The sequence below is a fragment of the Drosophila mojavensis genome, unplaced genomic scaffold (genome assembly GCF_018153725.1).
Source record: "Drosophila mojavensis isolate 15081-1352.22 unplaced genomic scaffold, ASM1815372v1 contig_49, whole genome shotgun sequence".
NCBI lineage: Eukaryota > Metazoa > Arthropoda > Insecta > Diptera > Drosophilidae > Drosophila > Drosophila mojavensis.
In genome coordinates, this window is record NW_025318872.1 from 3,231,846 (window position 1) to 3,256,684 (window position 24,839).

The 24,839-nt window shown below is 40.9% G+C and overlaps 3 protein-coding genes across 8 annotated transcripts in view; 2 read left to right on the forward strand and 1 right to left on the reverse strand.

Annotated features, from left to right (window-relative positions):
* LOC6578020 (protein sickie) overlaps positions 1–24,839 on the reverse strand; it is a 299,838-nt gene that overhangs the window by 95,200 nt on the left and 179,799 nt on the right. For all 6 annotated transcript variants that reach the window (XM_015165951.3, XM_015165950.3, XM_032729136.2 and 3 more), the window contains one exon: positions 9,954–10,348. In XM_015165951.3, coding sequence (XP_015021437.1) covers positions 9,954–10,348 — 395 coding nt within the window. The remainder of the gene's footprint in view (positions 1–9,953; positions 10,349–24,839) is intronic.
* LOC26528339 (xenotropic and polytropic retrovirus receptor 1 homolog) lies at positions 1,478–3,922 on the forward strand. Its single transcript, XM_015165956.3, has 5 exons — positions 1,478–1,657; positions 1,716–2,355; positions 2,417–3,121; positions 3,259–3,425; positions 3,503–3,922. Exons 1-5 carry the CDS (start codon positions 1,589–1,591, stop codon positions 3,800–3,802), a joined length of 1,881 nt encoding a protein of 626 aa, XP_015021442.1. The 5' UTR covers positions 1,478–1,588; the 3' UTR covers positions 3,803–3,922.
* LOC6578021 (xenotropic and polytropic retrovirus receptor 1) lies at positions 4,091–6,915 on the forward strand. Its single transcript, XM_002003916.4, has 5 exons — positions 4,091–4,278; positions 4,344–5,001; positions 5,389–6,096; positions 6,151–6,317; positions 6,380–6,915. The coding sequence occupies exons 1-5, from the start codon at positions 4,210–4,212 to the stop codon at positions 6,722–6,724; spliced, it is 1,947 nt and encodes a 648-aa protein (XP_002003952.2). The 5' UTR covers positions 4,091–4,209; the 3' UTR covers positions 6,725–6,915.

Sequence of the window (24,839 nt, forward strand, 5' to 3'; positions counted from 1 at the left end):
ATCACTACAGGGTATCAAAATGGTTCAAGCATAGCTGACAGCAGCACGTTTTCATCCAAGCGGAAATTAAATGTAGTCGGAGTTTTATTCGCATATTGTGCACATGTTGCCAATTTTTGTCGCCCGCTGCCTGCTCCCAGTCAATGGCTTAAATTTTGATGGGGCTCAGTCAACAGTTTAATCAGCATCTAACAGTTCCTGAAGAGCCCATCCCAGGAGAGTTAATTACTAGACTACTTAGCATATAATTATGAAACTGTTTCACCTGGTTCTCTCTATCTCTCTCTCTCTCTCTCTTTCTATATATATATACTCATCTCGCTCATTCTCTGCATCCCTTCTCCGCTGGCCTAAGGCAAATGTTCCCCAGGGCCAGAGAAAACTTTTACCAATTCAATTTTCCTCTACGACCATTTTGCCAGCAACAACAACAACCACAAAGTGGGGCGGGGCAAAAGTAATCATCGTTGCAATTGTTTCACATTTTTCACGTTAGTCGAGATGAATGTTCGCTTTGATGATGAGGTAGGAATCAAGCCCCCCTCTGGCATGCCTGTAGACGACATTTTCGCCCCTTGTTAACCACTCGAATGCCATTTTCTTTGTTTGCCACTAGAAAAATATGACTAACTGCTGGCAACTGAAATCGAATGGCGAAGCTCTGCGCGTTGATTGAGCATTCTAAGGTTTTCCTTAAAGAGTTCTTGCTTTTGGGGGCTGGTTATCACAGCAACCCTTAGTTCCTGCTCAACGCGGTTTAAAGCTCCCTTTTGCAAATTTTTCAGAAGCCAACGCTCAAAATATAATGTAGCTCGACATCCACTTCAACAGAATGCGAAAAAATGTGTATTAAAGCCCACGTCGAGGCAGGATAAAAACCAAAACCCGGAAGCGAGCGACTGTCCGCAAAAACAAAAGCGAAAATGTCAAGCAGCAGCGGGAAAAATACGAAGCATGTTACCGACTGTCTAATACTCTGCTGCAGCTGGCCAAGCAACACTTTCTAATCAAACTGATTTACATGTACAGAAATGTGAAATACTTAGTACCAGAATAATATCGAGACACGGGCAGCTGACAAGAGATGGAACGAGATGCATGTGCGTGAAGCGGGGGATGTATTTCGAAATCAGAAAATCTGGGCGGGGCTTAAATGGGCTGACTCGACAGCGTGAGCACTTGAAGGCCATTTATGGAGAATTATTGTAAATATGTAATATATACTAAAAAGAATAGAATATGTATATAATCAAGATAAGAAAACACCAACGATCTAATATTTTATATGTCAATGAAAGTGCGAAGTAATCATAAGTCAAAACAAAATTGCAAAAAATAAATATAAAACATATTTCTGAAATTACGTTCGCACTTGAATTCTTATTTAATTTGTACAGGGGCTCTATATCGTATACAAATTAACATTTTAAAAACTGATTTTGAGATTATTTCTAACTGCCAATATCCTAGGTGGCTCGTCGAACAAAATAATCTCATCAGAGTAGGTGTTTAGCAAGGGAGATTTGTGTAAATTGTGTTTTAGGGAATATAGTCGTAATTTTCTTAGAATTCACTGTAGAAGGACATCATGAAGTTTGGGAAGACCTTTGAGAGCCATTTGACACACGAATGGCGTCAGCAATACATGGACTATTCGGTAAACTCTCTATAGCAAAGTCTCGTATCATTCAGATATAATTATAATCCATATGTAGGAACTAGACGCCATGATACGCAACGCGGTGGTCAACGCGCCGGACAGGCAGGTGCAAAAGAGCAGCAGATATGTACGCGAGCAGGATTCTTCTGTTGATCCGGCAGTTGCCGAATACTACGAAAATTTCCGGCGCAATTTCTTTGCCGTTTGCCATCAAGAGCTGAGTCGCGTTGAGGACTTTTTCGCCCAGAAGATGGCTGAGGCGCGTCGCAAGCTGGACGAGATCAAGATCCAGCTGACCGCAGTTATACGCACCTACAATGCCCGCCACATGGGCTTCGTGTGCAGCGAGTTCTACTTGAGCCTGATCATGCTGCAGAACTTCCAGAGCCTCAACTACACGGCCTTTCGCAAAATATGCAAGAAGTACGACAAGTACATCAAGTCTGACAGGGGCGCGGCCTGGTTCAAGGAGTACGTCAGCCAGGCGCCCTTCAGCAAGGAGGAGGAACTGATGAAGATGATCACCGACGTGGAGAATCTCTACACGACCCATCTGACGCACGGAGACCGCGCCAAGGCCATGGAAAAGCTGCGAGTGCCACCCTTGCGCCAGGTCTCGCCCCCCGCAAGGGTATTCATGGCCGGCATGATGCTGGGCCTGTTTGTAGTCAGCGCCATTGTTGTGCTCCTCTCGCGTAGGTCCACCCAGACATCCAGCCCCCGTACCTAACCACCTCTCTCTCCTATCTCCCGCAGTGATCTATGCGAGCAACAGCACGCTGCTCTACACGTTTGGCCGCATGTACCGGGGTCTCATCACCTGGGTGCTCTGCTGCTTCTACTTGGCAATCAATGTGTACGTCTGGCAGCGGGTGGGCATCAACCACGTGCTGATCTTTGAGCTGGACGCGCGCAAGCGAGTGCTGCCGGCGACTTTTCTGGAGCTGTCCAGCGCCATCGGTTACGTCTGCACTCTGTCCATGCTCATGTTTCTGCACCACAAGGAGTTCGGCGTAGACGTTCCATACCACTTTCCCTTGATCTCTATAGGGCTGCCGTTGCTCCTACTGATCAATCCAATACCCATGCTCCACTTGAAAGCGCGAATGTGGATCTTGCGCTGCTTTGGCAGAATCGTAGCTGCTCCCTTCTTCCATGTGCAGTTCGCAGACTTTTGGATCGCCGATCAGCTCACTTCGCTGGTTCAGTGTATTGTGGACAACTACCACTTGGTGCGTTTCTATTTCCGCTACTACATGAAACTGCCCACTGCCTTCGACTTCGAACCGGACTTCATGGTTCCGATCATACGTTGCCTGCCGCCCTGGTTCCGCTTAGCCCAGTGCCTGAGACGATATTATGATAAGCACAATAAACCGCATTTATATTTCCTGAATGCTTGCAAATATTTCAGTAGCATCATTGTGGTTATCTTTTCTACAATTTTAATGGAAACGAGTGGTATGTATATCCCTGCAAATGCCCCGCACAAAAGGTGTGAGGGTGAACTGATTTCGAGCCAAGTTTATGTTTCTAATTTGTACAGGGCATTTCGCAGTTGTTCATTGACTTATTTCGTCAATCTCTTCTCATTGCAGATGAATATAGTAGCATGTTTCAAAATCCATGGATATGGCCGTATCTACTCGCGTCTCTCGTATCCACCATCTATTTCTCAGTCTGGGATGTGATTTATGACTTTGGTCTGTTTCAAGTTTGGAAAGGTGAACATATATTTCTGCGCAAGCATCTCGTGTATCGTAAGGTATAGATATAGCTTTCGAGAGTCGCCCGCACTTTAACCTAACTTATATCATCCTAACTTATATCATCTTAACACAGAGCTTTTACTACTTTGCCATCATAACGAACGTTCTGATACGTTTCATATGGGTCCTGGAGATATGTTTTATTTACTATAATGTTTTGTTGCCCAACGATTGCAAGACGATTGCCAGTTTCCTGGAGGTGACCAGGCGATTCATCTGGAACTATTTGCGCCTGGAGAACGAGCACTTATTTAATGTCGGAAATTTCCGTGCCCACCGTGACATTTACCTACAACCCATCGGAAAGTTTACAGAGGAGGACTCCAGAATCGACAAGAGCGTACAGACCGCAGGCAGGCAATCGAGTTTCTAAACGAATATTGCAAAATCAGCTAAAATATCCAAATTTGATTTCCTTTCAACTGATGTCTTGAATATTAACTATGTTCTCTTCAGCAATGAAATAAATATGAATATGAAATATATTCACATAGATTATGCCTTTTTAATGTAGTGGATAAAATAATAATATAAATCTGTTTTTCCTTCGGTCTATCCGGTTATAACTATATCTGAGTCGCATAACTTGTAAGTTACTCTAACGAACTAATGGTCCAAAATAATATCTCATTGTTTATCAACAAATCTTTACTAAAAACTGAATTAATTACTAGTTGTCTACGACAAGTACTTCGGCAGGACATTTCTCTTTGATGTCGCATTCTCCTACAGTTGACTTAACACTCATCACAAAAACTACGAAATACAAGTTTAGTCAATATGAAGCTCGACAAAACTTTTGAGAGTCATTTAACAAGTGAATGGCGTCAGCAATATGTCAACTATGAGGTTAGTACGATACAACAAGACCAGAGATTGCGTCCGTAGATAAATGATCCGATCTGACCACACAGGAGCTGAAGGACTTACTGCACACCGCATTGCAAAATGCGCCGAACCCAAGGGACAAAAACGCATATGATGTCTATTGTCAAAACTTTAACGACGATTTCTATGCAAAGCTGACCACAGAGCTGAAGCGGGTGAATGAGTTCTTCGAATACAAAATGGCTGAGGCAAGGCGTAAGCATGCAACTCTGAAGGTGAAGCTGCTCTACATGAAGGGTCAAAGCGAAGCGAATGTGACGGGTGCCGTCAAAGGGCTACCTCCGCTGGCCGACCAGCCGAGAAATCTGCGCAAACTGGATCGCGCCTATGCCGAATTCTACTTCAGTCTGGTGTTACTCAACAATTACCAGCAGCTCAACTATGCGTGCTTTTTCAAACTGAGCCAAAAGTGCAGAAAGTATTTCCCGACCTCCAATGGGCCTAGATGGATTCAGAGCACTTTGGATGTCACGCCCTTAAATATCGACGGAGTTGAGCTGCGTGAAATGATTTCCGAAGTTGAGGATCTGTTCACTCAATACATAACAGACGGTGATCGTGGCAAGGCAATGGAAAAGCTGAGGGTTCCGCCCTTGGGTCAGCCCACATCGATGGGCTACGTGTTCTCAGCGGGCGTATTCATGGGTCTCTTTATAGTCTCAATTGTAGTCTGTGTTATTTCTGGTAAGAAATCTTACCTTTGAAGTTGTGTCCATCTGTTAATTGTGTGATTGATACACTTTTGTATTGAGTGTTGGCTTGCATCAATTCCCATCTGAATGGACATGTACATTTCTCATGACCGATAGATTGCCCGTAAAACTAATAGATTGACTGATAAGTGGAGCACTAGGCAGTTCTGGTAATCCTGGTGTAGATATTAAAAGACACATTCATTGATATGGTTGTAGGTAGACTGCTTCATCTGGGAGCCGAGCTAGTTGATTAACTGGCGGAGGGATCGCCATTTGTTCATAACTGATAGGACCAATTGACTTTCTATAAATTCAAGAACTGAGATGCAAAAATAGTTAATCTAATATTATTAACCATGCTTAAACTCTTTTACAGCCTATATCCTATTTAGCAACACGAACCAGTTTTTCATCTTTACTCGACTGTTTCGCGGCTCGTTCGTCTTGATGCTCTATGGCTTCAGCGTGGTGGCCAACGTCTATGTGTGGCAGAGTGTGGGCATAAATCACGTGCTTATCTTCGATCTAAATCCTCGCAATCAGACGGAGTGTCTCAAGCTACTCAGCACAGCCAGCTTCTTTGGGTATGTCTGTGTGCTGGCCATGCTGCTGTTCATCCATCACAAGGAGTTTGGCGTGAGGGATCCTTTCTATATTCCGCTAGTTGGACTGGTGCTGCCGCTGGCGCTGCTCATAAATCCAGTGCACATTATGAATTTTCCGGCTCGAATGTGGATCTTGCAGTGTTTCGGACGCATTCTGGCCGCTCCGTTCTGTTACGTGCATTTTGCGGACTTTTGGATAGCCGATCAACTGGGATCCCTGGTGCAGTGCTCAGTGGACTACTATCAGTTGATTCGCTTCTATGTGCGTTACTCGATGGATAGAGAGAATACCTTCGATTTCGAGCCAGACGCGATGGTGTCCGTGCTGCGCTGCCTGCCCGCCTGGTTCCGGATGGCCCAATGCATAAAGCGCTATCGCGATAGTCCAATTAAGCCAGCTTCATATTTGGTGAATGCTTTCGCCTATGGCTCTACACTCGTTGTTAGCGTCATCTCAGCCATTCAAATGGAGACGAGCAGTAAGTGGCCCAGCTATGTTCCCAGCAGAACTCAGCATTTATCTCCTCATGCAGGCAAGTACCAAAGTATCTTTGAGAATCCCTGGACTTGGGGCTACTTAGTTAGTACCCTTGTGTCGACCATTTACTGCACCGCGTGGGACTTGCTGCAAGACTACGGCTTGTTCAAGGTCTGGAGGGGCAAAAACATATTCCTTCGCAAGCGTTTAATTTACCCCAAGGTAGGTTCGACTTGACTGTTCTGGCAATACGCGCTTATTCCGTCTTTGTTTATTTACTGTAGTGGGTTTACTACTACGCCATTCTTGCGGATCTCTCGATTCGTTTCTTCTGGGCTTTCGAGGTATACTTGATATACAATAATCTCCTGCTGCCCAACAATATAAAGACGTTGAACAGCATTTGTGAGATCAAGCGACGTTTCATTTGGAACACTCTTCGATTGGAGAACGAACACTTGTATAACTGCGGCAATTTTCGAGCGACACGCGATATATATGTCTCGGCTCTAAACTCCCGAGATGAATTGCTAGTCAAGAACCTTTTGGATGAGTCGAGGCGTAATACAGAAGCGCGTCGGGATAGTAATGCGACAAAAGTGACCCACAGTGACAGTCCTCCCAGTTAAGCGGCCTTAATTACTGTTCGCTCTACCACGCCCACTTTGCCAATTCCGCCTCGCTTTCGAGCGTATTGACAATTGGGAGTCAATGAAGCGTGCAACGAGTCTGGGTTTCTAACAATTCGAATATTCTGCTTTTGCTTCATCCCTCGCACAGCAAATTGAATAAAATTAATCTCACATTTACGAAATTAAAACCACAAATGGAATTATAAATTCAGCATGCAGGACGTGCTCTTCGCTCAGGGCAGACAAGAGGATGCTTACACAGACGAATACCCTGTATTCGACGTATACTTATCTAGTATACTAGATAAGTCTCATGCAGTGAGCTACCCCACTTGATGTTTCCAGGGCAGCGATAAACTCAAGCCCGCAGGGCCACAAAAGTTAAGCCAGACAACAAGCGGGCGTACAAGGACACTGCTTTTTGGCCAAAACGAGCTGACAACTTGTGGTGTGACTGGTCTATCAAGAGAAGGAGCGAGAGATCCCTTTGTAGCCTGGACAACTGCAACAGCTATCTCCCTGATGGACCACCCCCTGCCAGACGGGTTGCTTGCTTGCGTGCCTGTTGCCAGGTTTGATTTTGGTTTGGTTTGCGTCCTGCGCCTGGTCACGCATAAATGCATGCGAATTAGAGAGAACACACGCACGTGGGCGCTTTACCTACCCCCCATTGCCATGGGTGAGGATGGAGTTAGTCCTCCGGCTTGGCTCGGGCTTAGCTCCTTGAACGTATGCATTGGAATTCACGCCCTCAGCTGCCGCATGTCAATTATGTGACCTCCACGTCCCGTAGCATCGGGGGTTATTTTGAAGCCATTAAACTCCCCAGCCTCTCGACCCAGAGATCCTTCTTGGCTCCGTTACAAATGTTATAAATACGTTTGGGAGCACATATTGTTGCAATGTCTGGCTCGCAATTTGCAGTTATAAATGGCAGCTTTCCGGCTCTAGCTCCAGCTCCTGCTCCAGCTACAGCTACAGGGTGGAAATGTCATCAGCTGTTGCTGAAGTCTTCCGTCTCGAGAACGAGTCAAACAGCTTGCTTTCTCGCAATTTTTAGTTTAATTATATGCAACATGTTGCCTGGCTGGTGGCTGGTGGCTGACGGCTGGCGGCTGGTGGCAAGTGCGGAAGGCCAAATCAGTGCCAGCTACAGAAAACTTGCAAACTGTTGGCAGAAAGTCGTGCGCGAGGCAACTTTATAAAACGCTGTGCACCAGCTGCTCGACTTGTCGCTTGCCGTTAAAAATGCTTTTGAATTTCAGATGTACATAGCTTCTCCCTCCAGTAGATGAGCCCCCCTCTTCAGGGGTCCCATTGCCATTCGCTAATGGTTAGCTTGACATTTTTGGGGGTTGCTTTGGCACAGCTGAAACTTCTGCAGCAGGCTGGACAGCACAGGGTTTCAGTGTCTAGGTCGCCAGACCGCAGACATTATAAACAACGCACAACGTAGTCGGGAGAAAGAGAGGAATATTAGCTATAGCCGAATATTAAATACTCTTGCAATGGTGCTTGTACAAAGTGTGTGGCTCTGTTATGCCAGCCCTATTTCTCTTCTCTAGGAATTCCTGATTATGATGCATTTGAGAATCTATCTCCCCTTTCTGCTTAACAATTTGTTTGAATTGTGCCACTGTTAAGGTATGCACAGACCACGTTCATTCCAGTTTGCAGTGAAAGTTTTATGGCATTTGGAACTTTAAATGAACTTGCCGCATTGTTGTCATCGTCCTGTCGTCCTGTCCTGTGTCCTGTAGCCCCGTCCGTGTTTTTCCCTGTTGCCTACCACAAACTAGGCGCAAGGACGCCCATAAAAATCCTGTGTAATTTATTTGTCTGCGAGTCAACGCGCCCCTCAACCAAAAAATAACACTGCCAACATTTCCGTTACGCATTTAAATTTCATAGTCAGTGAAAGTCATCAACACATGGCGTCACAGGGCGGGAAGTGTGGAGGGCGATTGCCAGACCCCGAAACGAGAGTTAAACGGCGAATGGTCTGTACCCTGATCCCCATTTCCCTATCCGTATTTTTGGTAGCACAACAAAAGCTTCCGTTTCCTGTCTGCTCTGCTGGGATTTCCCCGAGGGTTGCAAACACACAAGAAAACTCCCGAGACGCAGACGACGGAAACTCTCTATCTCTCTCTCGCACTCGCTCGCTTTGCATGAGGCTTTCCTCGACCAAATATAAAGTTTTCTAATTTTCCATTCTCGTGTTTTGAATTTTTCAGCTGCACTTCAAGAGCTCAAACACTCGCACACAGATTGTCCTCTTATAGTATGCCAATTTTGTTTGCTTAGTGTCTCAGCCTCGGAACGGAATCCGAAGCTTGGGGTTCCTTTTTTTTACGAGTTGGGGACAGATGTTGGCGGAGCGAGTGAGCTGAATCGCCTGTAATTTCCGGCAAACAAACCAATAAATCATATTAAACTTGCTTGGAATTTATTTTTTACCAGATGAAGTCTTGCCGGAAGTCTTATGGCGGTGTAAGCCAAATGCATCGGAAATCTGCGACATTTCCATTTGATATGACTTTGCTTTGAGGCTGAGCTACGTCTAAGGAGGGTTTCGACTCTGCGGGGGCAAAATGTTGTTTGGCATTTAAGCAAATCCGCGTTAACAGACGCACAGCTCGGAGGGATGGCATTTAATATTATAAGCCCAAAAGGTCCAAATTCCATGCTATAATTTTGTTTTATTGAGATTCTTTCATCTCTACGAGTTAATTTTGGCTAAAAGTCGAATCTTCCTCTTCATAGCCAGCATAAGTAAAGCTATCAGAGCTATCAACGAAGACTCTGACATAAGTTAAACTAGGAATTAAGGCTTAGCATATGCTAAGTATAACATATGTAAAGCTGGCATAGTTTAACATGGTCTCACATCTGTTAAACTAAAAGGCATAGTTTAAATTATGTTTATGTTATTTGAAACTCTACTCAGTAAGCTTAGCAGAGCTGCTGTTAACTCAGCATTCGTTAACAGGTGGAGCAAGTTTCGTCAAGTTGATAGTTGAGACACAAACCAGCTGCATTAACAGTTTCGTCAAGTTTTTCAGCTCATTTAGCGAAGACAAAAACCGTATCACCGCAACTATACCAGACAAATGCTGAACGCTATATAATACACTGTTAACGCTAGCTGTTACACTTTGAATTTTAAATTTATACAAATCTTACCAAAAACTATATATGAAATATATTTATTTGCTGTACTTACCGATTCACCATCTCATTGCCGTTCTCCAAGGATTGAGCCAGCTGCTGTGGCGTTTGTTGTTGCTTGTTTTGCTGCTGCTGCTGCTGCTGCTGCTGCTCCTGCTGTTGTTTTCTGTCCAGCGAATTGTTGGCAGTCGATGCTCTCAGACTGCCGCCCAGGCCAATGCCCAAGACAGAGCCACCGCCAATTGTGCCAGCTGCACCACTTGCGCCAACTGCGCAGCCAACGCCGATGGACTTCGTCTGCTTCGCCTGCTGCTTGTACCGGCTCAATGCAAAGAACAACGCAAGGACAGCCTTGAGGCGACCCGCGCAGATGTCGTTCGTCGTGATGTTGTCCAAGCCGCCCACCGATTGACTCCGCAGCACGTGCAGGCACGAATTCACGTTGTCGTACTGCAAGCAGAGACCAAACACAAATGAGTTCAGAAGCGCCTTGAGTGGCTGCATTTAAAGCTTCAATGCAAGCGATCAAATACACTGAGGGAAATCTATTGAGCGACTAACAGATGGAACATATCACAAATAAAACTTAATACATAATAGTATATATACAAATATACATAGGTATATTTACAGAAATATTTAAAAATTCAATTAACAGAAAAGAATTCATTCTGTTTTATTATTTTGTTTCAATTAAAAACTTTAACATTTTATTTTATTGAACTATATATATTAATTAATGAATTTGTTGTGGAATTTATTAAGTCAGAAAATTCTTCAGTCATTGTTCTTGTGAATTCATTATAATCCCTGACCTCTAATATTAATGTGCCAGACTTTGCCTCAATTGAAAATATTGTAGAACTGGAATATTACAATTGACTTAGGTAAGAAATTTTAATTTTCTGTTGCGCAATTCATTAGATGAATCTAAATCTAGAAAGATCTCAATTTGATTGCTATGCCTTTCATATCCCGTTCAACTCGATGACTATTTTTCCCAGTGCATTGCAAGTTGATGAGTCACTGGGCCTTAAGCCCGCCTAATATATATGTAAATGCAAATCCTAGCGCCAGTTTATCTCGCTCAGCTCAACTCTAAGCGCCATTAACGCAACGATGTCGTGATTTTTTGACAGCTCTAAACGTGGCCCGAACTTGACTTACAAATGGCTATTTTATTGTTAATTTGCTTGAACGTCGTTTTAACTGCTTCACGCACAGCACAGCACGCACCAAGCGGAGGCACCAAACGGACCGCCCAATTCGAAGGCCGCCATCTAGCAGAACCCGAAACCCCGAAACCCCGAGCCGAACCCCCGAACGGAAAGAATTGACATTAAGATAAAGTGCTCAGACGTCAGCGACTGTAAAACTCTATGGCGCAGCTCGTGTGTCAAACCGAAAGTATACGAAACCTATCAAAAGTGGCGGAAGGCAATGCGCTCCCAGATGCTCTACCGAATAGATCTGGCATGGGAAGCTGCGCTCAAACGGTATATAAATAATATATGCAGAGACTTTAGTAGTTTCCAGATCAACATGACGATTATGCGTTTCTGGTTGCTGTTTACTCAACTGATAAATAATATTGGTTACATTTGGTAGGCAAGAATCTGACTTTCCCACTTGAGGGCAGAGTTTTCAAGTATAATAAGAACACTTTCACGTCAGCTTCTTGTAGGAAATATTTAAGAGTGCAGATTGATTTGAAAAATGATGTTGAGATCCTTGGCCAAATACCAAATACTACTAATATACAATACATCATTCATAAGGAAATTATTATTTATTCCCAATTCAAGGGTAATCTATCACAAATGTGATTTGAATTGAGCATGGAACAGAAATAAACTTTAAAAATATAAAAGTATTAATTTAAGCGCACTAGAAAAACTTATTTAATAAAAACTTTCAGTTTATATTCATAAAATAAATAAATTAAGTTAACTTATTATTTAGAGCTTGCTTCCTGTGCTATTTCACAGCCAATATACCCTGTTCACAAATTGCACATGTAGAGCATAGAAAAATCTATAAAAAATTGTCAGCAAGCTCTCGCAGAGTGCAGAATTTGTCTTTTGTTTGTCTTTTGGCATTTTATTATATATATACATATATTATTATTTATTTTATTTTTACTTTCGTAGTCCGTCGTTGTTCTTGTTGTTGTTGTTGTGGACTGCTGTCGTCGTGGACGTCGTCATAGCAGTTGTTACAATTTAAAATAACCATAAAAAACAAGCGGCAGCAACAATAAAACAAACAACAAGAAGTCGAAAATCAAACTGACAACTGACATGACAGCAGACAAATGACAAACGTCTGCCCGTCTGTGTGCACTCAATTTGTTCGGCTGCGTTTGCGAACTCTGCTCTCTGCATCCACAGCTCGAGATTCGAGTGCCCACCGAGCGGAAGAGCAGAGAAAAACTAGGAAACTTCAACTTGGACTTAGATGACGGCAAACTTGATAATAACTATTCGCATAGATACAATTGCGAATCGGAAAAACTTTTGACTTTTGCCGATGCCGATGCCAAAGCCAAAGCCAAGTTCAAGTTCAGTTTGAAGAGGGCCGCCCTGAAGTGGGCGTGGCCCAGCTGAGGAAGACATTGAACTATGCGAACGAATGCTGTCAACGTTTATTTTTGGCAAACGCTCAATTTGCAGCATTATAAATTGAGACAATAAATTTAAATTAATTTCGTGCGGCGCGCGCTGCCTCCAAAGAAAGTTTTTCTGAATGGGGTCAAAAATTGCATGGAACTGAGGGAGGGGAAGGGTGGGAGGAGGGGATCGACTTGTGGCAGACTCTTGCAGTTGGCTAACAAGTTGCCAGCACGCACAATTGATAGATAAATGCTGTCGAGTGCACGTTCAACAGCTGCACTGAGCGAAAACTGGAGTAAGAAAACAAATCACGGTGAGAAAAATCTAAGAAAAGCTAACTGAACAAAGTAGGAAAAGTCTCATAAATTCTTCAAGTTGAGCTTAACTGATTTTTAGTTACAGAATTACAGAACATGTATAGAATTTTATTGTTTTATCAATAGGAATTCCTAATGGCTTCCATAAAAGCCAAAAGACAGCGAACGTGCGGCAAACTTTTTCATATAGATAAGGTGGAATCTTTTGCCGTTGGCTTTTCAGCAGCTAAACGCTCGGAAAGCAGCTCTTGAATGATTCTCATCAATCATTCTAGATGTACTGAGCATTCCCACTTGACCTGGCTGAAGTTCAAATGCGTTACGAGTGTAGCTGATTATAGATAAAAGCGCAGATGGTAGAGAGATGGAAGATGGAATTAAGGTCAGCTCTGAGACAAAGGTTGAGATTTGGATATATTTATAAGTTTATAAAGATAATATAAACAATATGTAAAGACATTAGGTAATAAATATTTAATGTATATATTTATCCTTATAATTATTGACCAATAAATTAAGGCAGCGAAGACTATAAAAATATGATATATATAATATATGGTCTCACTTTGAACAAATAGCAGAAAAAGATGATTAATTAGTGAATGAAAAATAAATCTTGAAATTACAATTCCAAAACAATTCAGCGATATCATGATCAACCAAACATATAACAATCTCCCTTTCAGATTTTTGGTAAACGAATCAATACTCTACCGAGAAAACTTTGTGTATTCCTGCTTGATAGTCATATATTATTCAATATATTTTTGTGGCAAACTCCTTAGTCATGGTTTCTTATGCAACGAAGCTTTTAGAGTATTTGAAACTTGACACTTTCACGACAGTTGCACGACAATTCAAGACTTTGGAGCATGCCCATTCGTGAATAAACTCCGATAACCAAAGAAAATATTAATTGCAAAAAAGGTTCCCTCGGTGTAATATGCTATAAACGATCAAAAATTAATGATTTTGATTTTATGACAAAGAGACTGAAATCTTTTAACACTTTCCACTATTGCTCCCTCCGATCTATGATCATGAATCGAATCATCAGTAGCTTAAGAATGCGCAAAGAATGTTCCTTCATTCACCGATTCCCCTCAAACAACGAGATGGCGATAGGCAATGCGATCAATTGTTTCGAAGAAATAAGGAACCCTAGTTATATTTATTTAGTTATTTATGATTATGTCTTTGCATTAGTTTAATGCCCTCCACTTCTTTGTTGTGCTATTGTTATTTTATGCTCATTTATTGTCATATTGATATACACCAAACTTATTTGCTCTCTTCTCTTGGGCACCTGACACCGTAGCTGATTGATCTCTGCGTGTTTTGTCAGCTGCTTCGAATGCAAACTGTTCGAATCATTAACCTCAGCTTGTGTTGCATTCAAAGTGTTTGTTTTGGCCCAGTTAATCATTGGGCTTCACCCTTCTGCACCCACACACACTCACACACACACACACACTCACAGTCGATCAATCAGTGCCGCGCTGACAGCTGCAAGTGTCAAACGGAGCGCTGCACTTCATTCCCAATTCGAAAACTACACACAGTCAACACACACAGACTTCGTGTTCACAGCAACTGCAGCCACAACTTCCAATCATTCGGAAGAGACTGGAAGAGAGAGAGGGAGGGTGGGGGGACTGGGGGCCATTTCGGCAAGAGCTGCGCTTACGTAATGCACAAAAGTCAAGCGGGCCACAATAGACGTCAGCCACGAGTTGCCACATATGGCACAAGGCGCAAACATACAAAGCTACCAAGATACACAGATATGCAGAGACGGCGATATCAAGATACTCGGATACTCAGATACTCGCCCGCAGATACATTTGCCCAGCACTTGCGGCTCGACTCGACTCGATTCGGCTAGAAGCGCAGCTGTTGCATCCACAGGAGCCGCAGCAACCGCAGGCCGTAAAGCGATACCAGCCAAAAAGATGCCACCAAAGCGCAAGTGAATAAATGTAAGTGATGCAGGCGAGTATGCCAGACTATGGGATACCCAGTAGAGTAGTTTACTGCCTGCGTGAAATATAACTAAATGTTAAATATATTACAAATTGCAAAATTCAAATTATATATTTATAATGTTTATATATTCAAGTTTATATACAATATTTTATTCCCATGCATCCGACTTCTATCATGCTCCTTTCAAATTACATAATACCCTTTCTTATACAGGGCATATACATCAAGCATTTTACATAAGGCAAAAGTGAAGGCTGCCAAAAATAAATATGAATTGTAAAAATAAATGCAAATGGCGTTGTTCGCTTCAACGATGTCAATTGCAATGCGAGCGCATCTTATCAATACAAGCTGCGAGCAGTGTGCACAGTGGTCATTCAATCGAAAACAAACATTAAATGATTTCAAATTGAGGTTTTCTTTGTATAATAATCCAAATAACTCAGATTAAATATCACATATACATACATGCTCGGGTGAGTAGCTAAAAATTAATTGATTTAAGTCTTTGAATAAATGTCGAATACATAGTTGGCTTCGCTTCAAGCATAATACTTAATATAGTTGCTCTAGTTGTGAGTGTTCAGCTAAGATATACACTTAGCCCTATGGAGAATTCCTAATTGCATCATTATGCTATCTATTATTCAAAATATTCAGTATTCGGAAGACTATTACAAGGAAGTTCATAATTAATTTCGAGTCTGTAGCTTTTATTGTTTAAAAGTTATCCTAGTTTTAAATCCAACTGCATAAATGAGATCTAAAATTTGTGACGGGCAGGCGCACTCAGCCTTATCGGCTTAGCGCCACGCCTCCAACCACCTAATACATGCATTATGAAAAAACCCTTAGATCACAATGGGAGGTATTGTGAGTACAATAAGAAATAATAATCTGCCTTCTTTTTGGTTCAGGGTTTCATTGTATGTTTAACCACTGTAACATTATGACATCGAACAGAGGCGATTCTCACGCTTTCAGCCCGAAATGAAGATAGCAAACAGCAACCGACGTTTGCAGGACACACACAGATATACACAGACAAGCATACACCCTATCCTTGGGGACAAGTGTAGGATGGAGCTGTGGCGCTGACGTCTCTGTCGACGTCGCTGCCTTTATTGACATTCTTGTGCGAATCGCTTCGATTTCCTATCATTGTGTTTGTGTGCCAAGCGCACAGAATTTCCGAATGCTCAGCGCACTGTTGGTGGTCAGTCAGCATCCATGGCAACCGCTACACCTTACACAGCCACCTCCCCACCCCCTTCGCCCTTTGCCTTTCCCCTCCTTCCATTGATGGCCATTCCCATTCAGGTTCTTTCATTCAGTTTAATGCGCTGCGAATTTATCGCAAAATGCATTGCGCTCTCGTTCTTCGGCTTTTGTGCAGTGCTCAGCCCCTCCCAGCGACGCCCCTGGCAGCCCGTAGGATTAAGTGCGGTCAAACAAAGAAGGCATCGAAGGACACACAGCGCACACAAGACACACGGCCAAAGCTTTTGTTAATGCTGCTAAAGAGTTGACCGTGCGATCTTAGCGCATCGCCCTGGCCACGTATGACATTTTATTTATGCAATCCGCTCTATATATAAATGTATGTACATATATATTTGTATGCGTATATATAGTTGTATATCAATTTAATTTCGCTTGATTTATAGACACTTTAAAGCAACGCCCATAAATCAACGTAGGCGTCGTCTCTCCATACATTTTTATTTTATTTTTTTTTTTTTTTTTGTATCTGTGTCTGGGCCAGAACCTGTGCCAAGCCTCTTTTTAATTAACCGCTGACAGCGCACCAAAATAAAAGTATGATAAGAATTAAATATTTTTTGTTATTTAAAAATGCCCTGCTCAATCAGTGACAAATGCCAGGTATTTATGCTCTTTCGCTGGCGCTGCGGCATGGCAGGTGTGTGAACATAAAAATTGAGACATTTTGGAATTTAAAGATTAAAAATTCCTAATATGTAACTGTCTTTAAAAGACTTCTGATTGCCTCTCTTATCAAAAGCCTGATTTTAATATCTGACTTATCTCATTGACTCACATCCCAAATAGTTCATAAAACACTTTTAAAGATCCTGAGATAAACGAAAATTTTTATATATTCAAACTTTATAATACGAGTTTTTTTTTTATATAATATAATATATACTAAGATTTTGTATCAATAAATAGTTAAGCCTATTCACTTATAATTATTATTATTTATTACTGTTGACTTATTATTAGTTAATATTGTAGTAAAAAATAATTCAATTAATGATAAATTTGCTTAATATATTATCTTTACAACCTGAGGCATCTATTGCTATTGCATCAATTCTTTAGAGCACCTGATTTTGGCGTTCAATGTTTTCAATGACTTTTCACATTGCTGGCATTGAGAGGCGTTACCCTGGGCAACTTTTACTCGTCGCTCTTAATGAAAGGCACACGTCTGATGCATTCTCCAACAAATTAGCAACTAATTAAAAGCTCAAACCCAACCCTATGTGAGGCAGCGGCAGGCAGGCGACGAGGCAAGACACCAGCAGAGACAAGAGGCACTCACAGATGCCCTCAAGTTGTGCCTTTGAGTCTTCGCATTCGACGTGCCATTTGAAAATCAATAACCAAAATCCACAAATTCTTCAAATCACTCAAAATGAGAAAATTCCAGGGCGATAATCACAGACGAGTGCAGCAGACGTGCACAAAGGGCCAATACAGAGGCGCACGGCAGGAGAAGCGAGTGAGCGGGAGGACGCCAACGAAATGGCGAAACAATTTCAATAATTTCAAGTGTCCTTTCGTGGCCGTGTCCGGCAGGAGCAAGTCAGTCACACAGCTAGACAATTGTCGATTGGCGAGTCACGATAAGAAATTGAAAATGCAATTGCCAAAGAAAGTCCGATTCGCAGCTCGGATGGCAATTATTAGTGGAGCGGTGCGGTAGAGCGATGCCTGTAAATTCAATTTACGAATGGCTGCAAGTGCAACACGCGCGCTGCTCGACTCTTGGCTCAGGCGAAAATAAAGTTGCTCCAGGAAGGGCCCCAAGAGCAGAAGAGAAACTTAAATAAGTAGAAGGAAATCGGATTTGATTGAAGCGAGGAAATGTAATTGAAAACCTTGAGCATATGTGTGGCTAACAATAGAGATGAGGAGGGCAGTTCAAAAGTTTTTCAAAGAGTCCGCTCAGGCGGCAAATGGAAATATCTCGTTTGAGCACACTTTGAGTTTGGATAAGTGTTATTATATGTAGATATAACCCTTCGAGCACCATATCAAAAATGATTACCATTCTGAAAGTATTTCCAATCGAGAGCGAAACTAAGCCTAGAATGCGAAAAGTTTCTCAATGAATGCACTCGAATCGAGAGTATTGAAATGCACTGTGAAATGAGCACTCGGAAAAAACAGCTAAAACTCAAAGAGTGTTTATAATTTAGAGTGGAAATTAGAATTCTTCTGTGTCCAATGGTATTTAGGAATTCTTTCATATATAATGAGTGCTGATATAGAAATAAATGATGAATATAAATGGAATTCTTTCATATATAGAAATGAGCAGTTGGGAAATCTGTAAATATATATTTTTTTTTAAATATTTTAAATTTTAAATTCAAGAGTTTTATAATTATGTACATATTATATATGTATATGTACAACTTATGTACAACTAAGCATTCGTATGCATTTCTGACAATTAGGTAAATACAATAGAAGCTCTACAAAATTATTTTCACTTTCAACTGAAACCTTAAAGATTTTCAAATCACCAAAGATCTGAGGAATTTGCAAAAAATCCAATTCTATTTAATTACAAAAAAAAAAGAGCTGTAAATCAAGTTTCTTCGGCTGGCTTTTTGCTTTTCATTCACTCGATAAACTCAATCAATATAGGGATTGTCTGCTGCTTTACTATAGCTTCGCAGCCAGCCTATGCGCCACGCCCCCTCCGAGTACCATTCAGATGTCGTTTCTCAGCTCTACTTTATACTTTGTGCTACGCCGTGTCGAAATATTTAGTACGATTTCTGCGCGCACTTTGTGCTCGTAATTGTAGCTACTTTTGCAGGGGCTTCCCCTCCCTCCGCCTCCCCTGCCACCCCTGCCAATCAGGCCTTCACAGTTGCTTTGGCAACATCTATTGGCAAAGTGCGTGTGCCGCGACGCATTAAATTGATTGCTATCAAAATTTTATTGAACGTCTTGAGGCAGACCCCAAAGCTAATGCACAATATGAAGACTTAGTTTGAGAGAGAAATGGCCCCTCCCCTCCCTCTCGCTCCCTCTATGTCTCCCTCTGAGTCTTAACTATAGCAACGGAACGACTTACAAATACAGCAAATGAAAAGCTATAGAGAGAAATATTGATAGGGCTCCAGGGAGAGCGCCCAGTGGAAACTCACTGAATGGGAAGCTGCAGGAGTCCTAATAAAAAATGCAGGCAACGACAACAGCCAGCAACAGGAGATGGCTATCAATGGCACAGGAAGCGCAGTGCAGCCACGTCAAAGGGAACGGAAAAGCACACACACACACACGCGCGCGCTGATACATACTCACACTCACACACACCAATGGCAATTTAAATATGTACATATTATTATTATTATTTACGAAATAAATACGAAATGCATATAGACAGGCATTGAGCGGCAACTTAAGGTGGCAGCACTGGAGTAAAAGGGGGCTGTGGGGGCCTAGACCTGAGCTGCACGCAGCGCCAAGTGCCTCGCTTTGCGTCCCTCTCCACAGTGCCTCCACCTAGCTTCGATTAGCTGAAGAGATAGGCAAAGGTGCCGCCGCCTTTATTATTGCTTTTGCTGTTGCTGCTGCCGTTGCCCCTTCAGCGGCGGCGGCTGCTGCTGCTGCTGCTCCACCTCCTGCGCCCACAGCTGCTAGGCGTGGCAGCTGAAGAAAGTGCCAAAGCAAATGCATGCCGCAAACGTGCCATTGCCAATGCACTGAGCGAAAATGCCGAGCACAATTGTCAAGTGATGTGAGGAATGCAAAGAAAGCCCACACTAATGCCTAGGGAAAGGTCTACAGGGTCAAGCTAAGAATAACAACAGCAGAGCTATGTTATATCATTTACAGTTTAATTGGCAATAAATTATCATATGAATTATAGAGCAACATTATATTGCTTAATGAATATATTGAATCTGAAGGCAGTCGAATCCCTATAATCCCTGTATCAGAGGAAAAAACTTCTTTTGTATTCAAGCAAAGTTTCCATTTGAAACCATAAAGCTGCTTAAATATATTGAAAATCTATTGCATACTCAACTAAGTTATAGTGCACGATTTTGTGCACTAAGGATCGATGGATTGTATAATCACTATACTATTTATTATATAAGTCTAAGACCGGAATGGTCTGCGATATTTCTAAAGTTTTCAATGGAATTTAAGTCTGAGCAAACAGAATATTTTTGATTCTGGGTGTTCAAATGAGGAACATTCAAAATTTATTTGTCATATATTTTATTTATTGTCATATATTGATTCATTTTTCAAATCAATTTCGATTTCGACAAGTTGGCAAATAAATTATTCTACAGTCTCACTAAATGCATAAACGAGATAGATTGAGTAATCCAGATAGGTTCAGTAATATATTGAGAAGTTACATTTATAAAAGTTAGGTTATAATATAATATAACCTCATCAAACCTTCTCTGTGCATCTCTTTATATTCTACTTTTACCCTTAATAATACTTACAATTTGAGTTCATCATAAAGAAAATTGATTACACTCATAAACCTAATTTCATTTGGAAAATTCTCTCTAGCCATGGCCTCGCCTCGCCTTAGCGAAGCTCGGTAAACCTCAACCTATTTGCATCCACTTTCTACGTGCTGCAATCAACTTTAAGCTGGAAATTTAATTAGCCTAAGCTGCACTTTGATTTCTTACAGTGTATTTGTGTCTCTGCTCTGGCTGCTCTGGCACACAATTGGGTTCTCTGGGCTGCCAGCATCGTTGTCGTTGTCGTTGTCGTTGCTTTAGTTACGCCTTAAGTTATGCAGTGCAAGACTCGCCCTCTTTTGCCGCCCCGCTACCCTATAACATACACTCCCCCACCCCCCTCTCTCTCTATCTTTCTCTGCTGGCTCTAGGCTGCCCTAAGCTGTTTTCATTTTTATCCTTTGCCCCGCGATGCGAATGTTTAGATTAGGAGAAATTGCATGTTGCATCAAAATATTTGCGCCACTGCCGGAGAGCAAGCTAATATTATCGAATGAGAGGGAGAAACAGAGAGAGAGAGAGAGAGAGAGAGAGAGAGAGAGAGAGAGAGAGAGAGAAGAGTGAGGGAGAAACGGAGTTGGGCAAATAAAATACCAGAAATTATGGCAGCAGCGTTGCCAAACTTCGTTAGCCAAATGCAGCGCATTGAATTGAATATGAACGCAAACAGAAATTAATTATAAATACACGCATGAGCCAGAACTGATTGCCCGACAGACGGACAGACGGACAGCCCGACAGCCGAACAGCCTGTTTGCACGGCCAGGTCGAAAAATATTTAGCACACTAATTGGCCATTGTAATCGCGGCCTCGCCAAATATTCGCATGCATCGGAAATCGCATCTAATTAATAAGTGCATCATTTATTTTGCAGGCACTGTTGTCGCCAGATCGCCAGGCAAATTAAATTACTGAGAGTTGTTGCTGCTTTCGCACTGTTGCAATGTTTGCTTTCAGCTTGAATGCAAACAATTGCAATTGTTGCTGTTCGTTTTTTAAATCACATTTTTCACATTTTTACCATATTTCCTTTGTCGCACACTCACCTGCAATAAGAGAGAGAGAGAGAGAGAGGGAAGGCATCAGTATATTTGTTATGTCAAAAAGGTATTTTATTATTTTTACATATGCATAAAAGTAAATAATTGCAAATGTTTACAAAATGTAAACAGATGACAATGAAATGATATATGCTAACGAGCAGAGCGCACTCGTATCGATGACAGTCCTGACTGCGAACGAATTACAGTCGAGGGCAACTGTGTAGAAACCGTTTCTAGACATGCATATAAAATTGTTTAATTTATATAAATATTTATTACATAAAATTCATACATATACTTTGAAGACCTGTTTCTCTTATACTTTATAAACGATTGTGCACAGAAATAAAAAGAGTATACCAAGTATCTCATTCATATCGCGTACATATAGTATATAAGTAAAGCCGAAACGAGCGTATTTGATTAGAAATAATCTCATACATTTTTATTCGTATAAAAAACGTGTATTAAATCATACATATATTAAAACTTCCATTTGAAGACCTGCTTATCTTATAGTTCATAAAAAATTATGCATGAAAGCTTTTTATAATAAATTTTTTGTACTGTAAATTGTATCTAAATCTAGTTAATGGCGCGGTTTCATATTTTCATTCTAAAAAATTAGTTTTGGCTATTTATTTAGAGTTGCTTCTAAACAATCATATTTTATATTACACTAAACAAAAATTAATCAAACATTTGTTAACAATATAATGGAATTTTTTTTCATTCACGACTATTTTATCCGAATTTCTAAGTTTTTTCGTAGATATTTGGGCTCTTTAAATTTTCCGAAATTTAATAAAAAATCACATACATTGTTGTAACTACCTGAAGTTTTTGCTGCGTGTAGCCATTCACAGCTCTCGATGCATTTCCAATACATAAATTCTCCGTCTATCCCATTCATCATCTATTATTTTGCCATTTCTTTTGCCGACTTGCCATAACTCTCCCAGCTAAATAGCATTGAATACTGTTTCTTTGCTTTCCTTTTTTGAGGTATATATATCGAGGCAGTCCCAACTGTTTCTTAAATTCATATCCTATACAAATTGTACAAAATATATCAACCTATTTTGCTTTGCTTCATTTTTACTGCAATGCATTTTTCAATTATTTCCTCTTCGTTCTTTTCTGTGCATTTCATTTCGATATATATATATATATATATATAGTTTATCATGTTCAGCCCGTTCGCACGCTTTGCACCTCCGGCTACACACTGACTCTCATAAGTTTACGTTCGTTTTTGGCGTTTGTTGTAACACGAAATTGATATTTTATGGCTCTGCTCATCTGCAGCCGAGCACAGAGGGAATACACTGAAGGGCTCTGGGCGAGGCTCGGGCGGGATGGCAGCAGCTCGGCAACGAGCATACGCTTTTCATAGTTTATGGCCGTATATCTGTTAGATACGCTATTGTACATGCCAATTTTTTGCGTATACCCTATAAACATTCAAAAATGTGTGAAAATGGGGTATTATGCATCAGTGGAAATGTAAACTAAAGCAGGTATCCGAAAGGAATCTCTGGGTTTGTTAATATGGGTTTGTTGAACTAAACAATTTCAGAAATAATCAAAACCTCACTTATGTAATCATATATGAGTATTATCTATAAGGGATGTACATTTCATGACAGTCATAAAGTAAATAGGATGATACTATGTTGACTGATCACCCACAGAAAAAGCCGTGATTTTTACATACAATATATATAACACATATGCAAATATAGGGTATCTGTTAGTTTGTCAGCTGTTAAGGTAAACATTTTTTCTAGTATTCGTTGGTGGAGCTTCGCCGGCTTTGTAGTTATTTATGCATTGGGTATTGTTTAAGCCACACTAACACTAAGACTCACACATACAAATCTACACACACACACACATTCTCACACACACACACACATTGTTTGCATGCATTTAGATGCTGCGTAGCTTTGATTTGCTCATAACTGTATCTCTATTTTTTTCTCTTTTTCCATTGTAGCATCTGCATTTTGTTGCTCCACTTTGGGCATCTGTAAAAACGGCTAAAATGGCTAAAAACTGCCATTTTTTGCCATTAGCAGAACACTATGCAATAGCACATACTCTCAGGCATCTATGTAGACTCTGCTGCAGGCAGAAAACACACGAAAATTGTTATTCGGCTGGGTTTATTTTACGGATTCAAATTGCTTTTCAATTGTAAATACAATGCAATAATTGAATATTCAATTTTAATTTAATTGAAAATGGTTCAAGCCCTATTTATATAGCCAAAAACATGGTACGCCAAATATATGTATGCCATACAGGTTACATAAGGTATGTAGAGTAATTAGAATGATTATATAGAGTATATAAAGTATACATGGCAATATGAACTATATAGAGTACATATAGTATTTTTAGATTATATATAATATATATAGTGAGTTCATATAAATTGAATAGAGTAAATAGAGAAAATAAGTATATATAGAGATAGAGTACATATATAAAATAAATATACATATATGGAGTACAGAGTAGTATAAGGAGAGTAGTAAAAGAGCTCATGGAGTATATACAGTATGGAGAGTATATAAAGTATCTAGATTAAACAGAGGATATAAAGTGTCTAATTTACATTGCGAACTTGCAGTAATATGGGCTGAGTGTATATATTATAGAGTATATTTAATATGAAAAGACATTAGCTAAATCATAAGCTGAGAAAAAATACGTGGATTTTGTTAAATATTTTGTACCCTATTATTCGGAATGTTTTCCTATTGTTTTTAGTGTGCAAGAAAATGTGTTCGAGCATATCTTCTGACAATCGTAGCTGAATTGGCCATTAAGAAAACTAAACAGTTCTATGAAGCAATTCCAAGTACTGTTTTATGGCTTAAGAGATACTCAGTTAACTTCAACAGAAAACAAAGCTTTCTTCATTGTACAAATTCAAGCTCGGGGCAAGTTATTGCACGCTTAAGTAATTAGAGGCTGAGCTCGTAACGGAGATAATTTGACTTTGAGCTTTGCTCGCCTCTAGAGACTGACTACCTGTGCCTGTACTCTTCGTCTATAGGCAAGGTTGTTGCACGGCCAATTGGCCGGACGGGCAGGCAAATGAAGAGAACACGTGCCATTTGTCAGCAGGCAGCTCGTTTGACGGCTGGGGTTTGTCAAAAAGATAATCATAAGCCAGAATCCGAGACGAGGCTTTGTGCATGTACTTAAAATGTAC

What these genes read in the sequence shown, in the direction of transcription:
- LOC26528339 (XM_015165956.3), top strand. Translation starts at nt 1,589, where the DNA reads ATGAAGTTTGGGAAGACCTTTGAGAGCCATTTGACACACGAATGGCGT. An exon ending in AGCAATACATGGACTATTCG is followed by an intron (nt 1,658 to 1,715) that starts GTAAACTCTCTA and finishes ATCCATATGTAG; the next exon opens with GAACTAGACGCCATGATACG. An exon ending in CATTGTTGTGCTCCTCTCGC is followed by an intron (nt 2,356 to 2,416) that starts GTAGGTCCACCC and finishes TATCTCCCGCAG; the next exon opens with TGATCTATGCGAGCAACAGC.
- LOC6578021 (XM_002003916.4), top strand. Translation starts at nt 4,210, where the DNA reads ATGAAGCTCGACAAAACTTTTGAGAGTCATTTAACAAGTGAATGGCGT. An exon ending in AGCAATATGTCAACTATGAG is followed by an intron (nt 4,279 to 4,343) that starts GTTAGTACGATA and finishes CTGACCACACAG; the next exon opens with GAGCTGAAGGACTTACTGCA. An exon ending in AGCGTTTAATTTACCCCAAG is followed by an intron (nt 6,318 to 6,379) that starts GTAGGTTCGACT and finishes TATTTACTGTAG; the next exon opens with TGGGTTTACTACTACGCCAT.